Source organism: Perognathus longimembris, chromosome 19, assembly GCF_023159225.1.
Source record: "Perognathus longimembris pacificus isolate PPM17 chromosome 19, ASM2315922v1, whole genome shotgun sequence".
NCBI classification, from domain to species: domain Eukaryota; kingdom Metazoa; phylum Chordata; class Mammalia; order Rodentia; family Heteromyidae; genus Perognathus; species Perognathus longimembris.
In genome coordinates, this window is record NC_063179.1 from 18,504,629 (window position 1) to 18,531,889 (window position 27,261).

Sequence of the window (27,261 nt, forward strand, 5' to 3'; positions counted from 1 at the left end):
TTTTGCTTTTCCTATTTTGCTACTGGAGGCTGAGTCCAGGATTTGCACTTGCTAGGCAAGTGCTTTGCCACTGAGCTACATCCCAGCCCCATAGTAGGTATTTAGATTCCTTTCTTTAACCAAGATCATCACCATGATTTTCAGCTTCACCTATCATTTTTTAATTCTTTTAATCCTTTATTTTTAATATTTAATACTTCAATGCTTTTGTGTTTACTATTATATTCTCACCATTAAATTTTTCTTGAAGAAATGAGACTGCTTCCTTTGATAAACCCTAAGCCTTTTCACTCTTTTCTCTCTGGATCTTGAAATTCATCATTTGACCAGAATTAGGAAGGAATGTAACCCTCAGAGAATTTGCATTTAAAACAATGAAACAATGGTTTAAACTTAATGCACTCCTGTAGAGTTTATAGTTTCAATACATTTCCTGATTGTAACTAAAGCAGCAATGAGTGATTTGATAAGGCTGAGGGGAAGAGGGAAACACAAAGAAGCATCTGCCATTGTCATTGGTTTGTTGTACATGTTACCCATGCTTTTAAAATATAAGTGAAATTTAATCTTGAAAATGAAAAAATAGACACATTTTAATAGCAAAATATAAGATTAAAATACTTAAAAATAAAATGTTAGCATGAAATAGGGCCCTTTGTTTTCTTTTTACATTAAAAAAAGAGAAATACCTTCGACTTGCTTTTCTTATATAAATCCTCCTGCCATTCCTAATATTTACAACATTCTAGAATAGCTTTTGTGAGTCTCTGGAAAAGGCCTGGAGGATCCTATCTTGAGACACAAAGTCAGATCTGAATGTCAAGCCGTCTATCAGAACACTCATCAGCCACAAGCCTGTCCACCAGCTCCAGGGGACAGTGTTGAATTTCCAACCTTGAAATCTTTTCATTACCTTTTCCTCTTATTGGCTGCTAAATTCTTTCCAAGAATATTCTACTTGTAAAAATGACTTTTATTCTAGCTACAAAACATTTGATTTCAGAAAACACATGTTTATATTCTTGTGTGCAATGTCCCCACAAGGCACCGAGATAGGGACACATCAGATTTAAAAAATATAAATCTAATCATATGAACTTCCAAGTAGTAGGGACATGTAACGGGGAGTGATGTTCTAGTGTTATATTGGTTTGTGATGAGATGAAGGACCAGGAGGCAGATGGTAATTAATAATAATAATTCCTGAGCTTCTAAAGAAATATTGGAATACAATGGTAACTGCTTAAAAGAATGAATTCTTCAAGAATGCCCCTTCTGTTCCACTGAGGTCTTTCATCCCATCTATCTCCTTGAGGAATCTCAAGCAGGAAAAACAAAAAAGAAGGCATCTTTTAAGCCACCGAAAAATGGGATCTGATGGAATCTTCCCGCAACTCTCGATGTTTTCCAATGTTACTTTCTTCTTGTTGGTTTCTCCGCTCAATGGTTATTCTGTATTTCTTCCTGGGTAAAGGGAGAGTGAATGCAGTAATAAAACCTCACTTGATTGCAAAATACTATGGTTTCTCTTACAAAGAATGCCCTCAAGGGACATCTGGGTTTGGTTTGATAAATGAGAAGTGACAGAATATGAAACTCTGGTCAGAGATTAAAGTACAGTGCCCCAAGGCATTATGTCCTTATTAAAGGAGAAAAATTAGCATGCCTTCCCAAATGCCACAGAACAAGCCTTTCCCTTCTTCCCTGGGTGCCTTTTGGGTTAAGTCTGGTCTATTCTGCCCCCAGAAGCTCTGCCTGGCTCCCAGAATATGGCTCAGATAAAGATCAGATTAGCAGTACTGTGACCCAAAGTAACAGGAATACGATTGTTCTCTCAAAGGGTCATTTACACCCAGAGTTACACTTCCATGTAGAAATAAAGAAACCTCAAGTTGATGACTTACACAAAAAAGCCTCAACTGCAACCACTAAAGCTGACAAAAGAATGGACCTCCCTGACAGTAGAGAATGATCAAATCATGAACACGAACACGCGTGCACTTTACAATTTTACAAGCATTGGGGTTTAGCCACAGTACAACTAAGCATCTGTGCTGTCCAAGTAAAAGCACAGATCAGCCTGAAAGCATCGCCTGCATGAAGATCCCACCTCTTTGCACATGGTAAACATGGGCACCGTAGGTTCTGAACTAAGGGTCTGAAGATGGGGAAGTTCATTTTACACTTTGCATTTCCTCTTCACTTGTGCATTTAATGGGTGGCTCAAATTCTTGTATCTGTGATCAAAGGATTGTAGCAGTTCTCTAGCCCACAGGGGATGGTGGCAAGGAGTTCCAAAAGCAACCCTCAAGGGGCTAGGAATGTGGCTTAGTGGTAGGGTCCTTGCCTAGCATGCAAGGAGGCCTGGGTTTGAATCCTTAGGCCAACATAAACAGAAAAACTTGGAAGTGGCGCTGTGGTTCGAGAGGTAGAGTGCTAGTCTTGAGCAAAAAGAAGCCAGGGACAGTGCTTAGGCCCTGAGTCCAAGTCCCTGGACTGGCAAAAAAAAAAAGAAAGAAAGAAAGAAAGAAAGAAAGAAAGAAAGAAAGAAAGAAAGAAAGAAAGAAAGAAAGAAAGAAAGAAAGAAAAAAGAAAAAACCCATGAGCCAAGTATCTACTATGTTAACCCCCTGCCCACCAAATCTGAGAACACACCAAAAGAATCGCTTAGATATGTTGAACATCATGCTTCATTAGTAAAAAGATGTGAACCAACAACATGAAGCACTGTGCAAAGACAGAGGGCAAAAGCAATAAAAGAGAGTGTATTTATCCATATCCCATACCTGAAAAAGTAGAAGGCCATTAGCAAGCCAGCTCCTAGTAAGGCCCCCACGACAATCCCTGTCACGGCTGATTCTTCTAGGCCACCTGCTTGAAAAGGAAACAGAGCATCAGCGTTCACATAGAGGAACGAACAGAACTGCCTCGAGTTGCTTTCACTGGGAAAGTGTCAATCTCCAAAGCAAACTTTCCATTCTTTTTAAGAACTATTTTCTGAAAGATCCTGGGTTATCTATTAAGAAACACTTTGAAGAAAGTACTAGGTAAACCACCCACCACTATAAGAAAGTGAGCAGGAAACAAGGTGTGACTCAAATGGTAGAGCATCAGCCTTGAGCAAGAAAGCCAAGTGAGAATCCAAGAGGCCCTCAGTCTAGGCCCTGGTACCAACACACACACACACACACACACACACACACACACACACACACACATAAAATTGAAGTAAAAAAGAAAATGAGCAGGATGGGACTAGAAACAGGTTCAAGATGGATCTGAAGAAAATTGAAAACGGAAGATTTCTAATATAGCCCCATTCTGAGTTTATAGTTAAAGACAGCTAAATAGACCAGGACGTTGGCCTAGCAGTTCTGATTTATACAGACGGATGGTAACACTTCAAAATGTGAGAAGATTTGGTAGGAAATTCACTGGACATGTTCTGTTTTTAGATGTTCTCTCACCAAAGCCATAGTCCATGTCAAAATTTCCTTTATAGCTTTGTGTAAAACATGAATAATAAGTTGAAGTGATTATGTTCAGTAGTGTCCTAGTTTTGGAAAAAGGACAAATCGCTAGCTTGCATATGAATAATTTAGTATATGGTTTTCTACATATTCTCTCATTTATTCCTCAATACAGAAGATTGAAGAATTGAATACTGTTTTTTTGTTGTTGCTTTATACACAAGGACAATGAAGCTCAACAATTGAAGGAACTCTCCTAGGGTCATAAAAGCAGTAGTGGGATTTCAAGCCAGGCCAAATGACTCAAGAATCTGTGTTTTTAATACACTTCTTCTTTAATATTTCTCATAATATAAATAGCTAATAGTTTAAAACATAATGAGCAACATGTAGAGACCATTTCTATATTTGCCTAAAGTGACCATCTAACCAAAAGATGAATCCATACTTTGTCCTTCCTTATAAAAGGCTCTAAGAAATCTTTAACAATTTTTCTATTCATAAACAAAAGCTGTTCATAAATAATACATTTTAAACTTATTTTCCAGTTGGTGAAGTTTCAGGTGTTTAGGGGCATGGTGGCATATGCCTGTAATTTAAGCTTATGAGCAGCTGAGGTAGTAGTAAGAGAAAGATCAAGGGCAGCTTGTGCTGAATAGCAAGACCCTATCTCAAAAAAATGAAAAGAAAGGGGCTGGGAATATGGCCTAGTGGCAAGAGCGCTTGGCTCCTACACATGAAGCTCTCTGTTCGATTCCCCAGAGCCACATATATGGAAAACGGCCAGAAGGGGCGCTGTGGCTCAGGTGGCAGAGTGCTAGCCTTGAGCAAAAGGAAGCCAGGGACAGTGCTCAGGCCCTGAGTTCAAGGCCCAGGACCTGGCCAAAAAATAAAAATAAAAAAATGAAAAGAAAGAAAAGGAAAAGGAAGAAGAGCATGACAACAAGGAAAAGAAGGTGGAGGAGGAGGAGCAGAAAGAGGAGGAGGAAGAGGAAAACTTCTCTACTCTAGACCCTAGCATGAACAAAGAATTGGGGGAGGGACATTATTCATTTGATTTTGGGGATTTGGGAGATTTCTACAAATTTAGAAAATCAGGAGTTTTGAACAAGTGAATAATGTTTAAAATTGATAGCTTTTCTTTTTGTCAAACAGTAGCAACCTCACAGAACTAAGAGATGACAGGGAGAAATGTTCTAGAGAGAACCTTCTACCACTTAGAAAGAGAATAAATGGAAGGTAAGAAAGACCTAGAATCTTCTGCTAAGGGGCAGGTACCAGTGTGTGAACTGTTCCCATGTGTTTCACCACATCAGAAAAAAGAAATGGGAACCAAGAAATCCTGGGCTCTTGGAGCACGGCTGTGCATTGGACTCCCTTGGCCCTGAGACTGACACCCAGCAAATTAAGTCTCTGAACTTACATGATTTGCATGGATTGCTGCTGCTGTGCTCCACAACCCGGCTTTCATCGATTCGCAGTTTCAAAGGGCCCCACGGATATTTCACATTTGGCCGCATTTCAAAACGACCTTCTTTCCCAAAGTAATCGCCAATAACCTACAGAGAAGCCAAACACCACACTTACCAAAGAAAAAGCCAAAGTGCTCAGTGTCTAAAGGAGGTACAGGGCTCACAGCCTTGTACCACTGCTCCCTCAAATACAGGGCGTGATCTCTAAGCTGCCTCTGGGCACTGAGGGCCAGAGGGCTGCTGTCTATGGGGTTGGCTTCCCGAGGCAGCCGCAAGTGTTTCAGAGGGTGGGGAGTGCCAGGCTTCCCTGTGTACTGTGACTGACTGTAGAATGGTGCTCCAGACCACCTAGTCCAGCAAGATTCAAGATGACTAATGCTGCTGCCAGGGTGGCTATGATTGAGGGAGAAGAAAAGGAGTCCCTCCCCCACCCCTAAACTCAGGAGGGGATGGATGTGGAGAAGGTGGTACAACCAGGGACCTGGCCATACTGCAGGTCCTGCCCCACCAGTGGTCCCTGGGTATTCCTTAGTCATAACTACTTAGTGGGAAGGAAGGATTTCTTATTTCACTATGCAAATGATCTTGCCATTCATGGCTTTTTCCTGGCTCATCAGATAGGGCCCCACACCAACCATCTCCACAGAGCAACCATATAGTTAGCTAACTGAAATGCCCACATTACCCTCAGAGTTGTACACAGGAGAGTCAGGGTCACTGAAGTACCAGGTTAAGCACCTGACAGTTACCTGGCCTCCCCTTGCTCATTTAACATGACTTAGAATTAAGGCACTAGAGCTGGGTGCTAGTGGCTAACACCAGTAATCTAATTAATTACTCAGGAGTCTGGGATCTGAGGATTACATTTTGAAGCTATCCTGAGCAAAAGAGCTCATGAGACTTTTTTGGGAATGGCAGGGGTTCAGTCAAGGGGCTTGAACTCAGGGCCTGGGTACTGTCCCTGAGCTTTATTACTCAAGGCTAGCACTTTAACACTTTGAGCCACAGTACCACTTCTGGTTTTCTAGTGGTTAATTGGAGATAAGAGTCTCACAGAAACTTTTCTGCCCAGGCTAGCTCCAAGCTGTGATTCTTGAATCCCAGCCTTCTGAGTAGCTCGGAGTATAGGTGTGAGCCAGAGGCTCCTGGGTCCATGAGACACTTATCTCCAATTAACTACCAAAAAGCTGGAAGTGGAGCTGTGGCTCAAATGGTAGAGTGCCAGGCTTTAGTAAAACAAGCTCAGGGACAGCACCCAGGCCCTGAGTTTAAACCTCAGGACAGGTGCGTGCGCGCGCACGCACACACACACACACACACACACACACACACACACACACACAAAATTAAGGCATTAGAGATTATATTTTAGGAACTTCCTGTTTGGCCCTCTTCTGGTACACAGGCTATTCCTTTGGGGGTTATGTTCTCTTCTGATGATTTCACCCTTTTTGCTCCTCTATTACCAGGTTGAAATGTATTTTAATTGGCTCTCAGGCCCCCAGAATATCATTATTCTTTCCTGTGTAGTTCCAAACCTCAGTTTTTGGTTGAGATGACTGTTGGATCAGTTATCTGGGCCAGGATCTGGGAATTCTTCCCTATTCTGGGTCTTAGGATTTCTTTTTTGCCTGGGCACAAGTATATGGCTCCTGGGTAGCTATGATAGCTCCCATTTCTCTCTAGACCATGGCCCATCAGACTCTCACAGGCTGTGTTGGATCATATTAAAAAGAAAGATAGGTCCCTCACCAAAGTATGACAATTGCTACATGTGTTGAATACCTACTAAGTGCTTTTCACACCAATAGCCTCAGGATGCACTATAGTGCACTAAAACTTTCCTCCTTCTCCAAATGGAGAAACTGGACTATGGATAAGACCCAGAGCACTGAGAAGAGAAAAACTGTAAGCTTTATACCAAGGCCCATAAAAGGAAATAGGAGCAATGACTGAACGAGAGCCATCAAGAAACATAGAAGTAGTGCTATTATCTGTTGAAATACATTTCTGCAAAAACAGCACATTTGCTGAATACATATCTATTTAGAGTTTCTACAGAACCCTTCTAGGTTTCATTGTATCTGGTCCTCCCAATAGTCAGGTGACACTAGCGAGAAAGATGACTGAGACAGAGAGCTCATACCCTCAGTAAGCAAGAGAGACTCTTCTTTGCATCTATAGCATTACCTTCTTTGTATTTACGGTGCTATCTTGAAACCACATAAAGTTTATTTCATTGTTTGGGTTTTTTCTGTTGTTGTTGTCTGGGACAGGGTCTTCCAACGTAGCCCAGGCTGACCTCAGACTTATAATCCTCCTGTTTTAGCTTCCCAAGTTTACCAGTGTAAACTATAAATCCTGGCCTATGCCATCTTTTTATATAAAAAAGTATTCATTTCTTTATTGTCAAAGTGCTGTACAGAGGGGTTGCAGTTTCATACGTAGGGCAGTACATACATTTCATATTCAACTATGCCATCTTCTGAAATAGTAACACAGATAGAGTCTGTAACCAACTAACAACAACAACAACAACAAAAATCCAACCAAGAATCTAAGAGGGAAATACAGTTTGGCTCTTTCCTTCATCCAGTGCTTTGCTGAGTTGGGTTGAGGAGTGATGCATGGCAACTTACTTGTAAGAGAGGAATTCTGCACTGAGCACCCACATGGAACTATTTCCTGACAGCTTCCCAACATCCTTAAGGCAACAATGAGATCTCCCAACTCGGAAACTCCCAGGTTCTCAAACTCATCTTTATCTGGTGACTGCTTTGGGGACAGTCTTTGGACATGGGAAAGTGTGCATGCTGAGCCCCTTCGCAGAAGTGGTGGGTGCAGAATTCTCATCTGCTTACCTCCTGGGTCCCTGCTTCTGTGTCAGTCATGGCAATCACAGAAAAGTCCCCATACCGGTCCCCATTGGCATCGATGGACACCTGCCCAGCAATCCCTACAGGACGAGAGGGGAAAAACTCCAAGTTACTCATTTAAAAGGTCTCTGTCTTCCAAGAAAAACAAGAACATGAATTGACAGGACTTTTTTCAAATAAACTCGGGCTGCAGGGAATAGATTCAGACCTTGAGCATTTTTGTTGGCATTTGGAAAGCCATTGTAATTTCATCTGTGTCTGCATTCCTAAATTCTTAGCATTTCTCCATTTAAAAAGTGAAGAGAAAGAGAAATAAATGATCTTCTTTGGGGGATATGTTCTTTTTATTTTTTAAAGATGAAGGTGAATTCTGAAAGTGGCATGCTTAGTTTTGAGATTTGAAATAATTTTTCTGGAAAGCAGGCCGGATAAGAAGCAAAGGTGCTTTCATCATGGTCCCATTGTCAGTGGGATAATATTACACAAGGAAAATTGGTGAAATCAGTGCAGTCTCAGGAGTCAGTGAGTGTACTTCATATGACCATTCTTTTTGTCAGTTGTGAGCCTTGAACTCAGGGCCTGGGTGCTGTCCCCAAGTCTCTTTGTGCTCAAGGCATGCACTCTACCACTTGAGCCACAGCAACACTTTTGGTTTTTGAGTGATTAATTGGAGACAAGAGTCTCACAGAAACCTTTCTGCCCAGGCTGGCTTCAAACCACAATCCTCAGGTCTTAGCCTTCTGAGTAGCCAGGATTATAGACTTGAGCCACCAGAGCCCAGCCATATGACAGCTTTTATACGCGGGAGAGTGGGCTTAAGCACTGTATGAGTCACTGAGGCAGTAGCGGAAGAAGACCAATGTGACTTGATTCCAAATGTGTTCATGTGTTGCCTACTCAGACGTTATTTGGAAGTTTACCAGGTGCTGAATTAGTGCTGTGGATAAGATAAAGTGGATACAGTCTCTGCTTAAGAGAGGAGAAGCCCAGACTTGGGATTTTAGCTAGGTCGCAGTAGAATCTGACAGCTTGAACTGAATCCCAATTTGACATTGTCTACCTCTATGAACTTGGGGAGGAAACTTAGTCCTCTAAGTCTCATCCTGAACAACAGTAAAACACCCCCACTGGGAAATGAGAGATGATGATATGAGATAAAGCCAGGAAAGTAGTTCTGACACATACTTTAGTTAGTTGCTTTCATCCTTTTCTGTATTATTATTACTACTACTACTGCTGCTGCTGCTGCTACCACTATGATTATTATTGCTAAAGGATAGGGAGCAACCTTGATCCAAATGATTAGAGCCAGAAACAATTTGGATTTCATATTTTTTTGGAATATTTACATATGCATAATGAAGTATCACGGGGGTGAAATCCCAGTCAACACAACACATTCACTTGTGCATTCATATACCATATACACAAGGCTGGAAGAAAATTTTAAACAATTCTGGGCATGAAATAAACTTTTATGGCAAAGAATTTTCCACTTGTGTGATTTCAGCACTCAAAATGTTTCAGATTTTGGAATAGTTCATGTTTTGGATGTTTGGTGTGAAGGACTTCAGCTTCTACTTATTTTTGTGTAATCAAGGGGGAACTAAGTAAAAAAGCAGAGAGATCTTTTAGGTACATTTGAGGAAAGCTGATTCAGATAAGCAGCAATCAAAAGCATAAGCACCTAAGTAGAAAGGCTGGCTTATTGCATCTATAGGAGAACAGAGGTCAAAAAGAATCAGAGGAACTGTGAGTTCTTGGAGAGAAGGCTCATGTGTATGAAAGTAGGACAGTAGACTATATAGCTGGAACAGGGTGAACAGAACATGGTGAGCCTTGAGATCTACTTGCTTTGGCCAAAAATGAGGCTTAGAGCAACTCATCAACAGAAGAAACCATGTATCCACTGACTGATATTAAATATGTCTGTATTTTCTGTTTCATTCACTAAGTGGGTGAATGCGTGCATCTCCATCTTCTAAGTAACTAAAGCTATTCCATTTCTTTGAGGGAGAGTTCGGTGTAATTTTTAATTGTGGCTTCTATTGATTTGGTTCTCTCCGGAAGTCCTGAGTCTCTCAGTAAAATGAATGTCTGAGGAGAGCATCCCATGGGAAAGTTCCATCCTCGAGTTTGGTTTGGAAAGGATAGGTGTTTGGGTTTGCTGTCCTTTGGGTTGTGGTTTGAAGGGCTACTGATTTTTCCAGACTTGGGTTTACATTTCTGGAAACAAAATGGTGCTACCACTCATCTTCATTTTTTTTTTGTTTTCTTAATATAGACTAGTCACAAAGGATATGTAAGCCCACCCACCATCTTGTATAGACAAGTCTGTGAAATGTAAATATATATTTATCTCCAATCATATGATGATGATCCCAAACTACTTGTCCTTCTGTTCAGAGAAACTTGTGATGCTGTATCCTGCTGGGTGTTTTGCAGTATATTTTATAAGACAGGACAGTCCTAGTAATCCAAGACCTCATTACACCTTGGAGTTATTGCCATTCTGCCAAGAAATGGGGTGAGAATCTTCATTTTTCAATTAGCAAAGTGAGATTTCATCTGAGAGTTTCTGGCTGAAGGTGAGATTGTCAGGTTGGGAGCAGAATTTTCCTGTCCCTAAGTAATGAGATCTTCCACCTCCATTTTTATTTGACTGTAGTAGAACTCAAGGGTTGAGCCTCAATCCTGTTTGCCTGGTTCCTCTGACCTCTCACGCATAGGAAACTCGGCTTCTTCCCAGGCCATTTATTCTAAGTCGTGAGAGTTGATCACAGGTTTCATGTCAATAAAAATCCAAATTTGTCAAATAACATTCAGAGTGTTTTTCCCTTGACAACTTAATGGTCACTTACAGTGACCACTTAAATTAAAAATTGTTTTTAATTTTAGGAAGCTCAGAGTTTTTCTTCATGCATGTACCCTCAAGTTCTTTTTAGGGCTACCCTTTAATGGATCATACCTTAGCAAATAAAATGGGCCCTCCAAAGTACTCAACCCCAAAATTTCCCTGGGCTTCAATTGTCTTTATCTTTGAACCAATGAGACTTTTAGCTTTGGATTGAGCTATATGGTTATGTGTTTCAGGACTCATTTCAAATCAACCATATAGACTTGCCTCCAGCATAGAAGCATCAACATGGTCAATGAGAATAGTCTGTGCCTTGACCTGTGACATGCCAGTCAGCATGGACACCTGCCCTTCCTTTAACAACCTCCCTGCCCCCCAAACTCTGGCTTCTGTCCCTCTGTCAGAAGACCAAGAACAAATGACCACACCATGTAGTGAGTAATAGCTAAGAATGGGGTGTAGCCAAGGTTGTGTCCCCACACACCAGGTTCTGTGTATTGTGCACAACTTCTGGGAAGTTTTGACTTTGTCCTAATATGACCCTGAGCTACCTCATTTGGTGCTACCTCCTCAGGAGAAGCAGTCAGACCTAAGGTAAATCACAAGCATCCTGGAGTCTTACTCCTCCACATCCTACTCTTTCTAAAGTGAAAGGAGATGGCACTCTTGTTGGGAGTAAGACATGGCACCCATTGAAACCACCAGGGAAAAATGAAATCCATCAGTAGCCATCATAGCTACTACACAGGCAGCCCTCCAAAGAGCTCATATTGCCCCTGTTGTCCTGCCCTTTCTAGTTAGTAACAGAAGGCAAATGGAGGCAGCAGAGTGTGGTGAGATTTTGCCAGAAAAAAATGCACCCCAAATCAAAATCTGACCATACTTGTTCTTGTCATTAAGATTTTTACTAGTGTGATGAACATAAATATAAGAATACCCCTCCCATCAAAGGAAGAGTTGACTCAATACAGAACTTAGAGAGTTCTTGTGGGTCACCAACTAGTCCAGCCTCCTTACAGAAAAGGTGAAAGAGAAACTGAGAGGGCTGTGGTTATGAGTTGGGGCCAGAATAAGGCTCCCGATCTTTGATACGGACATCTGCATTCTGCATTCATCGTTCTCAAATGGAGGTCATCAGTGCCATGGTTGGTCTTCCTTAGGGCAGCCATAAGGCAGATGTTGTCACTGAAAACTGCCCTCATGGCTTTCTATCCGTCTCATTTAAATGGAGCCCAATTCCTCAGTAACCCTACCAGGCCCACAGGATCTGCTTCCCATTGCTTCTCTGGCAGGGGCTCCTGTCATATCGCTCTTCCTACTCAGGCATTAGCCACACGCACAAGTTCCAGCTACTCAGGAGAGCACTCTCTAGATGTAGCTCAGGTTCTCTGTGAGCAGTTCTCTTCAGGGCTTTTCCCTTAATGTCTCCATAGTTCTTTCCACCCCTTTCAGATCTCCACTCAACTGCCACTCTCAGAGAGGCTTTCTCTGCCCACTCGTAAGCCTGCAGTCCCATTCCCCTCCACCAACATTTTCTATCTCTCTCCTCTGCTTTATTTCATGGCCTCTGGTAGGCTGTAAATATGGTAAATATGAAGCTGTTAGCTGTTCTCCTTTTCATGTAAGACCTACTGATTACAGGGTACTTCTCTAGGTCACAGCTCCTTGCTTGATCAGTGCTTGGCATAGAGTAGGTGCTCCATAAGCATGTGCATGAATGCATAGAAGATTGTTATCTGCAAGACTCCAAGAATTGGATTATTCCCCTGTTGAGTTTCATGTATATTCTGAGTGTTGGTGGGGTGAGATGAAACAAGAGTTCCTATATAGCCTTTTGGCAAAAACATAGACTAGCATACCTTTCTAGAAGATAACTGGCAACATCTGGTTTACTTTAAAACATACCAATATACTTTGGGGTCAGAAAATCCTACCACCAGGAATGTTCCTGTTGGAAATACAAAAACTTTTCAGGATGTACAAAATACTATGACTGCATACTGTGTAAGAGCACAAATTGTAAATTGAAGTCTTTCTCAATCAAAGATAAATTAAAGAACTTCTTACACAGCCATAAGATAGAATACTATTTAACTCATTTAAAAATGTGTTAGATCTATAAGTTATCATTCAGAAAAGCCAGTTATTTGCCATACAAAAAAAACTTAAGGCATTCATAGTGTGATTCTTCTTAGAGAACACATTAAAAACCATTTGTAGCCAGGTGTGGTAGTGCATGCCTATAATCTCAGCACCTAGGAGGCACTGGCAAAAGGATGGTGACTTCAACACCATCCTGGGTTAAATAGTAAGATTTTGTTTCAAAAGGCCAAGGTCTGGGGATGTAACTTAGTAATAGAGAACACTTGCCTAGCATGTGCAAGACCCAGTATTCTAGCTTCAAGACCAAAAAGGAGGTGAGGTGAACTCTGCATATGTACTGGCAGAAAAGGTAAGATATTTTTAGTTGAAATCACATAGAAAATTGTTAATAGTAATTCTATTAGGGAAAAGGAGACTGGGTATGAAGGTAATCTTTCTCTTTCCATTTTATACATTTTTGTACTATTTAAATTTCCTAGTCAAGAAATGTCAACAGAGGTTGCCTGAGTGGGAGGAGATGGTAAGCTTTTTGTTGTTGTTCTAATACTTCTCTGTTCTTAAAGCAACAGCATTCACCATTTCAAGAATCAAATAAAAGTGCTCAGCAAAATGTCAAATGCCTATAATCCCAGAATTCAGGAGACTGAAGCAGGTTTGTGAGTTCAAGGTCAGCAGCCTAAACCAGCATCCTCACTCCTACATAGTGAGATCCTGTCTCAAAAAGAAAACATAGATAGATGATAAAGAGATAGAAGAGATAAATAAAATTCAAATAAAAACAAAGGTGTCAACTAGACATGCTAACCTTCTTGAGCTACCAAGTTTAACCACCATTGCTGATGTTTTACAGAAATCAACATAGTCTGAAGAGAAGAATCTGATGACAGATCTTCTAAACATTCTGATTGTTGTGTGATGAATGACACTTTTGTTAAGTATAATTTTTGGACCACTTAAACAGCTCATTTTAATGAAGAACAACAGATAACAAAGCACTCAAACTACATCATTCCATTTAGCAGGCTAAAATTCCAGAACCCAACATATTAAGTATAATTTTAAGAAATATAAACTTGTTATGCAATAGTCAGGAGAAAAGACATTCAAGTTTTCAATGGCTTTTTTTTAAAGCACATTCACGTGGTATTATTGCATTTAATTTTTCACAAAAAGCCTGTGAAGCAGGATGCTTTTTTTTTTAACCATCTATACTTTTCTTTCTGGCCTTACCAATTTTATTATTTTTTTAAGATAGTAATCCTTTCAATTTTACTTTTTAAATATAATGTCCACCTCACTTAGCATGACTTATCCTAGGCTCATTTATTTCCATGCAAATGAGATAATATTATTCTTTCTAATGGATGGATAAAATTCAATTGTATATGCGTGTGTCATATTTTATTGATCCACTCATTTATTGTGGGGCATCTGGCTGTTTCCATAACTTGGTTATTGTGACTACAAGTGTCTTTACCATATCTGGACTTGTAATGCTTTGGGTAGATGCCCAAGAGTTACTATCTGTACTTTAAAACTGGGGGGAAAAGACACTGGATGTATTCCCACTTGCCACAGAAAGTCACAGAAGCAGCATCTTAGTCTCCCCAGCTGTCACTAGACTGAATCCCTACCTTCAAATGTCCTATTCCAGGTCTGCTGGATAATTTTCCCTCCATCCTTCTTGCTGTAACCAGCTCTGAGTACTTCACGTAAAGCCAAGACGTAGAGGAGGATAGCGTCATGGAATCCTTCAACGAACATGTTAGCCTGCAAAGGAAACCCAGTTAGGTGAGCCAAAGCACCAGAAAACTCACCTTTCCTAACAATATAGTTCTTAGTCTCATAATGACTAGCACATGTCAAGTATTTAGTGACGATCAGCAACAGCATGGTGATTGCTTTGTGATCTCTGAGGTATAATTGGTGCTATGTTGGAGTTATCTTCAGGATATAGAAAGAAGAAAAGACAGAAGTTAATATTATGGGTTGGGGAGGGACTGGTGAGGGAGGCTTAACAGTGATGCCAAACTTGAACCAAGCTTTGAAAATGAAGAGCTATTTCACAGATGAGGGAAATACTGTGGGTAGATTGAGTTAAGCAAAGTCATACCCTGACAGGTTGGTGTATTAAAAAAGGATGCATATTCTGCTAGAGTTAAGTAGGAGGTCCAAGTCACACCAAGACACATGGTGAAGAAGAAAGGAGATGCAGATCTCTAAGAACCAAGATGGCACACTGAGTAACTTCAAATGCCTTCAGCAGCCATTTGGTCATTTTGATTTACCTTATTCCTCTCTTTGATAATAAGCATTCTTTGATTAGTTCTAATACCACATTTAAGCTTTTCACAAGATCTACTGGATATGCAATGAACAAATACAATCTTGAAATACTGAGAAAACCACAAAAAAATCCAAGCCTTTTTATATCAGGAAATATACCAATGGCAGAATGCCAAGATGGCAGAATGGGTTGGCTACTCAGAGAAAAACCCCTGTAAGGCCTTCATGTAAGGCATTGCCAGCTTCATTTCTAGAAAGATGGAAAAGAGCGGCAACTGCTCTTCTGTATCACTTGGTTCAAGTGAACACACATACCAAGTTCCTCTTGGCTTCTTCCCACTCCTAAAGATAGTGAGTTCTATTTGCATTACAGAAGCAAGTATTTCAGATTTTCTACAGCCAAGTGCTGAAAACAGAACCGATCAATGGATAAGTAGCAAATGCCCTTTTCGCTGCCCTGTCTCTTCTTAGCTGTCTTCTGTTTCCTTCTCTACCCGTTTCCTCACCTGAAAAATCAGGAAAATAATACCTACTCTTAGGTACAACTTGTATTGTTGATGTATTGTACACTTAATAGAAACTACGTCTCAAACATATTCTGTGTCCCAGGTAGATCTCTTACCTCCACCATGCCATGACCTTAATTCTGCAAGTATGACAGGCACAAGCCCAAACTAGTTGATCCAGCTGACCTTTGGGAAGAAGTGGAGGCTGGGACAGATGCTGGTTCATAAGAGAGCTGGCTAGACCCACAGTCCATTTTGAGCCCTGACACATTACTTAATCTCACCCATCTTCAATTTCCCAGTCTGTTAAGTAGGAGTTTAGTACCAACTCATCTCATAGAGCTTTTCTGAGGATTAAATGAACTCATACACATAAAACACCTAAAACAGTTCTTGGGACCGTGAAAGCAACAGCAGGTGTTGGCTCTTACTCTAAACTGTTGAATTTAAGTCTCAGCATCATTATTTTCTTAGGCAAAGAATAATGTAGAAATAACAGTTACGAGTTAAAGATAATTTTCTGCTGCTTTGGTTGTGCTAACTCGATTTTCTAAAGGGATACAACGTTTTTCACTTGGCCCATGAAGTCATTGTGGCTTGAAAAAAACAAAACAGGCATGCTGGTGATGAATTTTAATAACTAGACATTAACTCTGTAATTTCTCAAGCCACAGTAAAACATTTCTCTGAAGATCACTCTTTTCCTTGATAATTGCATGGAAACCACACTCAGTATGGAAATCATAGAACTGCAGTTGTAAAATATGGAGATCTAGTTACCTTTAATTTAGGTGTAGAATAATTCCCCTGAAGGAAGACACAAAGAGCATTGCTCTACTCAGTCTTCCTCCGCCACATTACTGAGTGATAGGCTCTGTAAACTCCTTGTTTCCTGCTTAAACTAACAGGCTGCTGGGTTTCACTCGTCTACCTTCCCCCTCCTTCTCCTCTTCCTCTTCTTCTTTCTCCACCTCTTTTTCTTGTCTGTTTCAATATCTTAGCCCAGGATTACCACCCTGATGTTGACCGCCCAGGACACTGGTTATACATTCAGGCATGATTCCTTGTCAGGCCTTTCCCCTCCTTCCTTCTCCACATGTCTTCTACCATCCAGGATAAGAAGAACCATTATCTGGCCAAGAACAATGATGACCGAGAAGGTTTCTATGATAAGAAAAAGAAACTAGCAGGCTCTGAACACAGGCTCATGCCAGAAAACTCTCGCTCTCTTGATTTGCAAATGGATCTCAACATTTACCTCCTTTCCTCTTACAGTGACTGAGTGTCTCCCTTTCTTGCCAAAATTAGCAGAAGAGCTGCTGATCCCATTGAGGTTCACTGGCACCCCAGTGCTCTGCGGAGGAGGTTTGATCACACCTACCTCACAGGCCCTCAAGCCAGAAGCAAAACCCCAGAGTCCATCTTTCCTGGAGGAGAACAGTCTCACCTCTACAGGTGTTTTTAAGTGGGAGGAAAGCCCGTTTGCACATTACAGACACTGAAAGTTGGAAGTGCAAATTAAGCAGAAAGGGGGAAAGATGAGGGAAGAAAGGAGTATTAAGTTGTGTTTGAACACAGGAACCAGGTCATTTGATCTGTACCTTGCCTCTGGACAGAGCAAGACTAGAACCTCAAAGTCCTGACAGACGGATCATGCTGTTGAGAATTAAAAAAAAAAAAAATCGGAGCAACTTGTTCTAGTGTTTCATACCCTTGCTAGCCAGAAGCTCTTTCTTACAATTCCTTACCATTTTTATAAATATATACTAACTGTAAACGTGAGGGGACTTCATTGTTGTATTTTCTTATATACCTTTCATGCCATAAGTCTTAATTAAATTCCTATACTTAGACTTTTTTTTTGTCCAGCTATATACTGAACAAGCTGGATGAGGAGAATAATACAGTTTATAATCTCCACTAGATAACACTACTGTTCTATATGGCACACAGATGGAAAGCATGCATAAGAACAGTGACATGGGCCCTTCTCTCTGATGGTACCAGCCAGCCACATCTCCTTTTGAATGTTCTATCATAGAGAGAGTCAAATGAAAAATCGTGTGTGTGTGTGTGTGTGTGTGTGTGTGTGTGTGTGTGTGTGTATTGGTTCTGTGGCTTGAACTCAGGTTTTCTCATTCTGGCTTATGTTTTTCACTCAAGGTTAGCATTCCATCACTCGAACCACACCTTCATTCCTTCACTTCTGGCATTATTTTTCTGGTTAATTGGAGATAGTGTTTCTCAAATTTGTCTCCTTGGGATGGATTCAGATCTCAGCATCCTGAGTAGCTTGGATTACAGGAATGAGCAACTGCCCCACCCCACCAATACACTCTTTAAATCATTTAATGATGCACAAAGCTGGCATTAATGACAGGGCTCCAAGCTAGGATGGTGGACAGCATTTTTCTCATTTCTCTTTGGGGAGGTAAATTCATGCTTGGATGGATTCCTTGATGATACTTGCATTCTAAACAAGTAAACAAAGAAGGCGGCAGACCTCTGATGTGTAAAGTGAGAATGACCTGTAAAGTGGGGACACCTAAAGACCAGAGAAAGCCTAGATAGCTCTGAGATACAGCCTGCTGGTAGAAAGCTTCTCAGCTTCTCAGTGTGAGGCTAGGCTGTCCCTGGGTTTTGCTTGTGAACTCAAGCACATCACACAGTGGTTCTATCATTTTTACCACAAACCAGCGGCTCTCCATGCAAATGAGGGAAGCTGAGAGTGTGGAGAATTTTGTTTCAAGTCCTTTGGAAAAGGCATGCCTTTTTAACCTCATTTGGTTGAGGGGCATATGGAAGAAGATGAAATTCCTGTGCGCGTGCACGCACCCCACCCCCCAACAAATGGGTTATTTTTTTCATATTGACTTTAAAAGCTCTTGAAAAATATTCTGGATATGAGTCATATATATGTACATATATAGTCATACATATACACATATAGCCATATATATGTGCTTACTTATGTATATAAATAAAATGTGTATATATGGGGGGGTAGTTTATTTCTTCCCAGGATACTACCTTCTAGGAGACTTGCAAACTTCTTATTTTTGCATATATATATGTATATATATATATACACGTATATGTATGTTTGTGCATATAAGGAATATCTTAACATTTTCTCTCAGTCTTTCACTTGTTGATGAATATTTTATTGGTATTAATTGGTGAATATTTTTTAAACTAGATTAAGTTACTTTTTATATTTAGTGCTACTTTTGTATTATCATCAGTAAAAATTTCCAGCATCAAACAAAAATCACAATATTTTCCTGTTTCCTTCCAGAGCTTTATGATACTTTTAGCTTGTGTAGTTATGTCTGTGATCTCCCTCAAATGAGTTTTTATATCTTCTGTGAGTTAAGAATCAAGTTTTAGTTTTTCCCTATCTCTTTTGTTCTGTCACTATCTGCTGAAAAGATTTCTTTTTTAATTTTTCCCGCTGAATTACTCATTCACATTAGTGAACTCAAATGTGCTTGTTGAGATCCTTTGTCTTGACCTATTGGTCTATCCAACTCCAATCAGGTTTTTAGGAATGATGGGTGATGAGAAGCATCCGTAAGTGGTCTGTGTGTAAGGGAGTCCAAGAGCAAACACATTAGATGATTGAATTCCTTGTGTGACTTTGGGAGAACAGGTCTGTACCATTCTTGGGCTTGAACTTTGCTCTGGGTCAGAGCACTGTCCCTTAGCTGTTTTGCTCAAGCTAGTGCTCTACCACTTGAGCCACACCTTGACTTCTGTTTGTTTGCTAGTTAATTAGAGGTGAGTATCTCATCCCTTTCATGTCTGGGATGGTTCAAATTACAGCCCTCAGATCTCAGCTTCTCCAGTAGCTAACCAAATTTCAAATGCGGGGCTGGGGATATTGCCTAGTGGCGAGAGAGCTTGCCTCGTATACATGAGGCCCTGGGTTCGATTCCCCAGCACCACATATACAGAAAACGGCCAGAAGTGGCGCTGTGGCTCAAGTGGCAGAGCGCTAGCCTTGAGCTAAAAGAAGCCAGGGACAGTGCTCAGGCCCTGAGTCCAAGGCCCAGGACTGGCCAAAAAAAAAAAAAAAAAAAAAATTTCAAATGCACCCAAAAAAGAGAAGTAGCCCCAGGAACACATGAAAAACTAGAACACAAGACAGTAGGGGACTGCAACTCAAAATCACACAGATGCATATCTATATCTATATCTATATATCTATATATATATGCATCTGCCAAGTCAGATTTTATTATGAATTATCTAGGTACAAATGTAAATTGACTGAATAAAGATAGTCTCAATATTTTGAGATTTGGAATAAGTTGAGGTTGACAGATACACTAGCTATGGTACAAATGTCCTAAATATGTGACTTATTAAAAATGCATTATCTTCACAACATAGGTGTTTTTCACAGCCTACAAGAACTACATCACATAATTTTATAACATATTGGGAATTTAGAGTTTATGTTTCCTTGATTGATCTTAAATAAAGGAAGTGAGGCCAAAACTCTAGTCTACTATATAAATGAAAACCTGATGCCCACAGCAGTGGCCTGATAACTCTAGTACTTCAGAGGAAGCTGTGCTTGCATGGCCCTTTCGTCATCAGTGACCTGACCCATCAAGGCACCTTCCTGGTATCCCTGATCACAGCCAGGGCACTAAGGAGAGCTACGTCTCCTTCTCTAGCATGTATATAGGTGGCCAAGATGTGTTCTCCACATCAGGAAAGAGAGGGAAGACAGATGATGATGTTTTTCTCTTTCAAAAACAACTTTTTAACAGGTTAAAAAAGGTGAACAAATGCAGCAGTGGTACTCAGTAGACATTATGCTGAAAATTAACTATACAACCTGTGGGAAGGAATGGAAGGGAGAAAATGGGAGGGAGTGAAGGAAGGGATGACACTATATGTACTCATTACCTGATTTAGGAAACGATAACCTCTCTGTACATCACCCTAATAATAACAATATGCTTTTTAAAGGAAAAGGAAGCTGGCTACTGATGGCTAACACCTGTAATGCTAGTTACTGAGGAGACTGAGATCTGAGGACCAGTTTGAAGCCAGTTCAGACAGGAAAGTCTGTGAGACTCTTATCTTTAATTAACCACCAGGAAACTGGAAGTGAAGATGTGGCTCAAAATGGTATAGAGCTGTAGCTTTGAGCAAGTAAGTTCAGAGGAGGAGAAGGAGGAGGAAGAGGAGGAGGAGAAGGAGGAGGAGGAGGAGGAGGAGGACAAGGACGAGGAGGAGGAGGAGGAGGAAGAGGAGGAGGAGAAGGGAGAAAGGAGGAAGGAGGAAGGCAGAAGGCGGAAGGAGGAAGGCGGAAGGAGGAAGGAGGAAGAAGGAGAAGAAGAAAGTTTGTTTTCCTACCTTTCCCTAAAGAAATATAAGTTTCATGGTTTCCCTTACTTGTGATAACTGGAATGTACCTATAAATCTACAAGTAAACACACTGAGTGGTTAAAAAAAATACACTGGAACATGATAAATTATACAGGTCTCTAGATATTCACACTGTGAGACCAAAGGAGGATATTCAGAGGAGTGGATCACAAAGGCTCAATAGCTATGTGCATATAATCATATAAAATAATATTTTACAAAATGAACTCCAAGAAATGGAAACAAGACTTTTTTTTGTTGTTGCTGTTTTGGATGTCTTTTCCTTTTGTTTCATTTATTCATTTTTCTGTCTTTGGGAGGGCAAAGGGGGGGCATAGAAAATGTGAACCAAAGGGTGAACAAATGCAACTGTGGTACTCACTAAACACTATATGGAAAATGAACTATACAAGTTGTGGGTAGGGATGGGAGGGAAAAACTGAAAAAGAGCAAGGAGACATGGCCCAAAAACAAATGTACTCATTACCTGACTCATTATGTAACTGCAACCCCTCTGTATATCTCCTCTATGACAATAATAAAGCATTTTTAAAAGGAAAAGGTAATATTGGAGAGTAGATTGTTTAAATCAGCTTCACAGTTGCTGAAAGAAAATGTAAACTGATATAAGGCTAGGCAAAAAATCCATATCTGATTAAGTCAACTCTTATCATTTAAGGATCTGAGACACACACACACAATTAAAGAATCAAGACACCGAATTTAAAGGAGAACATTCTAACCAGGTATTCTCTTCTTAAAGAGCAGGGAGGTCAAAATGCTACCACTGTCATGTGACACAGGGATTTCCCTCATTTCCCTGGGGGCATAAAGAGCATATTAAACATGTTGGTATTGGTTCGCCTCCTATCTCTGCGCCACACTATTGGGGTCCTAGTGTGTCATTTCAGTTTACATACACAATTACACAATTCCTGTGTATAATCCATTCATTTAACACCAGAGCCTCTTGGCCCCGTGACCACCATGATCTTGACCCACACTTCTCAGATTTTAAAGTGCATACAGTTCTCCTGAGGATCTTATTCAAGTGCAGACTCTGATTCAGTAGGGTAGTAAAATCCACTGCAGTAATATCTCAGATGATGCTCCTGCCACTACTTTATCATCACCTGGAACTGTTCCACTCTCAAAAGTCTTGAAAACCATGTTTGTTTACTATAATCCTTCAACCTTTGCAGAACAGGCTCTTAGCGCCCTGACTTCCATCCTCCTTGACTCCTCCTCTGGGCGTGGCCTCAGAGCACTGTAAGGAGTAGAAACCACCTACCCTAGCACTTTACTCACAGGAAAGGCTCAGGAAAGGCTTGAGGCTGTGAATAGAGATGCAAGCAACAACCATCTTCACGCTTACCTTCATTTCCCTAATGACAAGTGGGCCAACTAGTCAGTGAAGCACATGAACATTTTAGAGGACACAAAGTAAATACGCCAAATCAGAAATCTGTTCAGTCCAAAGTAGAGGTCACCATTGAATACAGAAAAGAAAAAAAAAAATGCCTGAGTTTAAATGGATATAAACTGTATGGTTTCAGTAGGCAAATTAGTACTCCAATACTATGCAGCATCAATTAATAATTAAATCTCCTTAAAATCTTTACGATAGGGTGCAAACCATGCTATCTTGCTTTAGTAATATCATCACTAGCCCACACAGACAGAGATAACTGCACAGAAGAAATAGTAAAGGTCCTCAAACTAAAGCCCCAAGTTAGTTCACCATATGGATACAGCTCCTATCTCCAAATCACAGCCTATGACGTCAAAATTGTTAGATCTTTATAAAAATAAAGCAAGCTTATTCCAGGAGGGGAGAAGTCAGAAAATGAAGACTAATCCAAAATAAGTACCGAAAATCCATGCTACTTCCAAATCTCAAACCAGTAAGAGGGTAAAATGTCCAACAGAGTATTCTTCTAGCGTATCTCCTTTCCAGTTGCCTGCTCTCCAGGAAGGATGTCACTTAATGCTTCTGCACATTGCTCATGAGCCCGTGGTTCCTTGACTGTTTTCTTTGGACTTTATCACTGTCTATGCTTAAGGTAATAAAATACCTTTACAATCCATTTTCAAAACGTCCAGGAGCAATTCAGAGTGGGTTTCCTCCACTTAGCAGATTAAAGTCTCTGGCACACAGGTAGTATGTACACAAGTCATTAATTGTTTCAATTCCTATCTATTCATATGTATTGAACCTTCGGCTCATCCACCACATCTACCCACACAAAGCATTGGCCTCGATGGCAAGGTCTTGTGAACCAAAATTCTGCCCTAAGACTTGAGAAATCTGTGGCTACTGTCAGCAAGGGACACCACATCCTCTGTAAGTACAGTGGTCTGGGGAGCTTGCTTTGGCATGGCTACTTCCAAGATGGAAGGCTAGACCCGGGCATTCCCTTCAGATTCCTGTAAAATTATTTGCAACATCAATTTCTTTTGGTGCTGCTCTCTAAGGTATGAACAAACTTATCTGTAAGGTAGTTCAAGTTCTGGAAATATCACAATATTTTAGTTATTCACTGGGTGATCAGACTAAAAATGACTAGCACATCTTTTGTAGGAGAGGAGAACCTGGTGTGTGAGGGAAGTCTTCTCATCTCTGCTAGACAGAGTAATATCACCTTCAGATTCACAGACTTTAGTCTTCTTTTCCTGGGATCCCCCTCCCCCATCTTTAAATGCAATATCCTAATGAAGCTAATCTACTATATGCCAAACATCTTTGCAAATGAGTGCCAGAATGAGGCTGAGACCCAAGAAACAGAGGCAAAAAGAAAAAAAATGTAAATGTCATCCTCTACCATTTTACTCTAGGCTCCTTCACTTACACTCATGTATACAAGTATTCATTCTGCAAGTTGAGCAGTCTGTAATTCCAAGTAGTCTGATTGTTCTGAAAAGAATTAAATTGTGTTTCAATTGTGAAAAAGTTGGTCAAATGTCCTCCATTTGACAATGTCCTCCAGTGACAATAAGGGGGAAAAAAGAAAACAAGAAATAAAATAGCATTAGCCTTTCAGTTGTGAAATATATTTTCACACTGCATTGCTATTTCAGTCATTCATACTTGAGTATATTGTCAAGTCTTATTGCAAAACATCCTTCTATTTCAAATTAATTTCTTCACCACACAGGCTAACAAAAAAAAAAATAGTGATTGTCTCTCAAAAGGACAAAATGAAGCTTACTGCTTGGTCATCCTTTTTTTTTTATATAGATAGTATGTTTCTTTGCTGAACATTTTCACACTATGCCAATTCAAAGGCATTTTGCAATGAATAAATCTATGCCTACCAACATGCTTACTATCACAAGGAAATGGATACTTGTATGTAATAATAATTTTTAAAAATACTTTGATAGTAATATTCTCAAGCTCTTCATTTAGTTCTAGCACAATTAAGGCTGTTCAAAAGTTCCAGAGATCAAATTGAGGCAACTTCCCCCTTCATTTTAAGAAAATGAAAGTGATTTAAAAAGAAAAAGGTTTCAGTACCTCTTTATTTAAATGTTTTGAAAGCCACCCAGTATTTCTTTAGCTAGAGGAAAACCTCTTGCAGTATCTCTGCCTGCCTGATTACATTTTCCTACACAACTAATCCTATTAACATGTTGGCATGCGAACTCATAATTCTTCTATTGTTAAAAGCTAACTTGTGGTTTGCTTTTATTCTCTGAAATACAATTAGCAAAGCCCTCCTATGCCTGAAAGGGTCTTTTCACTTGGACAAATTATTCCCTGGCTAGCTTTAAGAAAAGGGGATCAGGGCCAAAAAGTGAAGGAGGCAGTCGCTTCCTGTTCTGACAAAAAGAAAAGTTGCTCTGCCTGGGGCCACTAGCGTGGCAAATACATCTTGTACTACCTATGTTCGATTCTCTCATTGGTTTAGCTGAATAGCTAACTTTAAAAATCCTCAGTAACAAAGTGATATAATGGAAGGCAAGAGGGACTGAAATGTCCAGCTGAGACTTCATTGATGAGCTGATAACTTTTCAACTAATGTCATCGCCTACACAGCTTCTATATAAAACTAGTGTCAAAATTCAGCTTGCTTCAAATGGCACTGTGGCTGGGTGTTTGTCTCGTACAAGGCCATCACGGAACTGATTTTTAACACCTTAGACATTCCAAAGGTAAGGTCTTTAAACAATTATTTATTCAACAATTATTTATTCAACCCTGACTCTTGGGTTGATAAATGGCCCGTTTCTCAGCCTCACGTTCACTCCTGAGAGTTGAAGGAAGGCATGGGGTGGCAAGGCATGTCCACAGACACTTCCCACCTTGCCCATGACACTGCTGAGCACCAGCATCACTAAAGTATTTGTTTAATTAGTTAAATTTTCAACTTTTAAATCGGGGGGAAAAAAACCCAAGCTATGGGTGGCCCGCTAGCCTCAAGAGAGCAAATACCCAAGGTTATAAAATCACCCCTGCTCAAAATACCTGGTTAGAAATAAAAACAGCATTTACCAAGTCCTATCCTAAGTCCAAAACAGGGATCACATTAAGAAGGAGGAAACTGAATTTGAAATCCAAAGTACTATGGGCACAGATTTATTTCATAAAAATAGACTGTACATATTCTTTGTAACTAAAACACCCTTCTTACAAAATGAAACAAAAACTACACAAGCCATCTCTGAAATTAATCAGAGAAATTCTTGCCTACTCCTTAAAACTAGACTGTAATTCTATGTGTGCCAACTTACATTTGCAGCTGTCTCTTTGCGAACACAGAATGGACACAGAGCATTGCCATTACTTATCTTGTGCATATGATAGCGGGGGGTTTGTATGTCCTGCTGCAGGCCATAGGGTGGTAACCAGTTTGGAGTTGAAGAAAAACTGGTCCTTTGTACTGTATGTACATACGCAGTAGTGAAAATTGCCAAGAGGCAATTTTCTGATGTAACGTTATCAATAGTGATATTTGCTTCTACTGTAAGAAAATTTTCCTAAATTGTGTGTATGGGTGTGCGTGTGTGTGTGTGTGTGTGTGTGAGAGAGAGAGAGAGAGAGAGAGAGAGAGAGAGGTTGATTATTGGGACTAAGCTCTTTCTTTCGATAAAGGATAAACAAATTCCAGTCCCAGATAACATCAGTGAAACTCAGAGTGAAGTTAGGAAGCCACATCTAGCTTGTGTAGCGCACTGCTAGGAATGGGAAGGCCTCCTGAAGTCTTTGGTTGTACAATTCGGAAGCCTTAGGAAGTCAAGGAACCCGCTCAATGGCTTTCTCAGTCTAGTCTACTATGAGTCCATGGTCAAGAGCTCTGCCTTTGCTCCTTTGGTGTAGGATGATGCCCTGGACAATATTGGAGATCACCAGGGAGGTGGGCTCTGTTCCCTGTGCTTACACTGGCAAGAAGCTGAACACATTTTGGAGCTTTCTTAACAAGTGTTTCCTTTTTCTTTTTGGTCTAAAGTACTTTGTGCTCTAAAAGAGTTATCACAGAATCTAAAAGGGGTATAGCATTTATCACTATCACGTTAGGGTAAATTACAGGTAACCTTCCAATAATTTTTTCAATAACACCTCCAATAATTTTTATGTTAATAGTCCTCACTTAACTTCAAAATTCAATCTGTACTACAAATCAAAGGTAGAAAATAGAATTCTACTCATTCATCAGAGTGATATTGTACCACACGTAAGGAAATGGAAAGACTTCAAAAAATCATATTAAGCCAGACCCAAAGAAACATAGGTTGCATGGTTTCCCTCATTTGTGGTAACTCGATGTAAACACACTGGATGGTAAAAGAAAAACAGTGCACTGGGACATGATAAAATGTGCAGGTCTCTAGGCATTCACACAATGAGACCAAAGGAGGATATTCTTAGGAGAGGATCACAGAGGTGCAATAACTATGTGCATCTAATCACATAAAATTATATTTATTGAAATTAGCTCCAGGAAATGGAAACTAGAGGTTATTTTTCTTTGTTGCTATTTTTTGTTTTCTTTTCCCTTTGCTTGTTTGTGTGTTTATGTGTCTTTAGAATGGTAAAGGGGTACAGAGAAATGGTGGGGAAAAGGGGTGAACAGGTGCAGCAGTGGTCCTCACTGGACGTTATTTAAAAATGAACTACACAACTTGGAGTGAGGACAGGAGGGAAAAACTGGGAAAGAGTGAGGGAAGGGGTGACATTGTTTAAAAAGAAATGTACTCTTTGCTGACTTGTGTAACTGTAACCCTTCTGTACATCACCTTTATAACAACAATAAAAAAATTAAAAATCAACCTATTCAGCTTTTAATATAAAGACAGATGTGATGT

At 40.2% G+C, this 27,261-nt stretch overlaps 1 protein-coding gene across 4 annotated transcripts in view; it reads right to left on the reverse strand.

The window, feature by feature from the left end:
- Positions 1-206: 206 nt before the first annotated feature.
- Npr3 (natriuretic peptide receptor 3) overlaps positions 207-27,261 on the reverse strand; it is an 82,176-nt gene continuing 55,121 nt past the window's right edge. For 3 of the 4 annotated variants that reach the window (XM_048368057.1, XM_048368056.1, XM_048368054.1), the window contains exons 4-8: positions 14,413-14,548; positions 7,804-7,898; positions 4,894-5,029; positions 2,787-2,874; positions 207-1,464 (exon numbers count right to left, since the gene is read on the reverse strand). In XM_048368057.1, coding sequence (XP_048224014.1) covers positions 1,353-1,464; positions 2,787-2,874; positions 4,894-5,029; positions 7,804-7,898; positions 14,413-14,548 — 567 coding nt within the window. In that variant the 3' untranslated portion in view covers positions 207-1,352. The remainder of the gene's footprint in view (positions 1,465-2,786; positions 2,875-4,893; positions 5,030-7,803; positions 7,899-14,412; positions 14,549-27,261) is intronic. The other variant, XM_048368055.1, reaches the window with a different exon arrangement.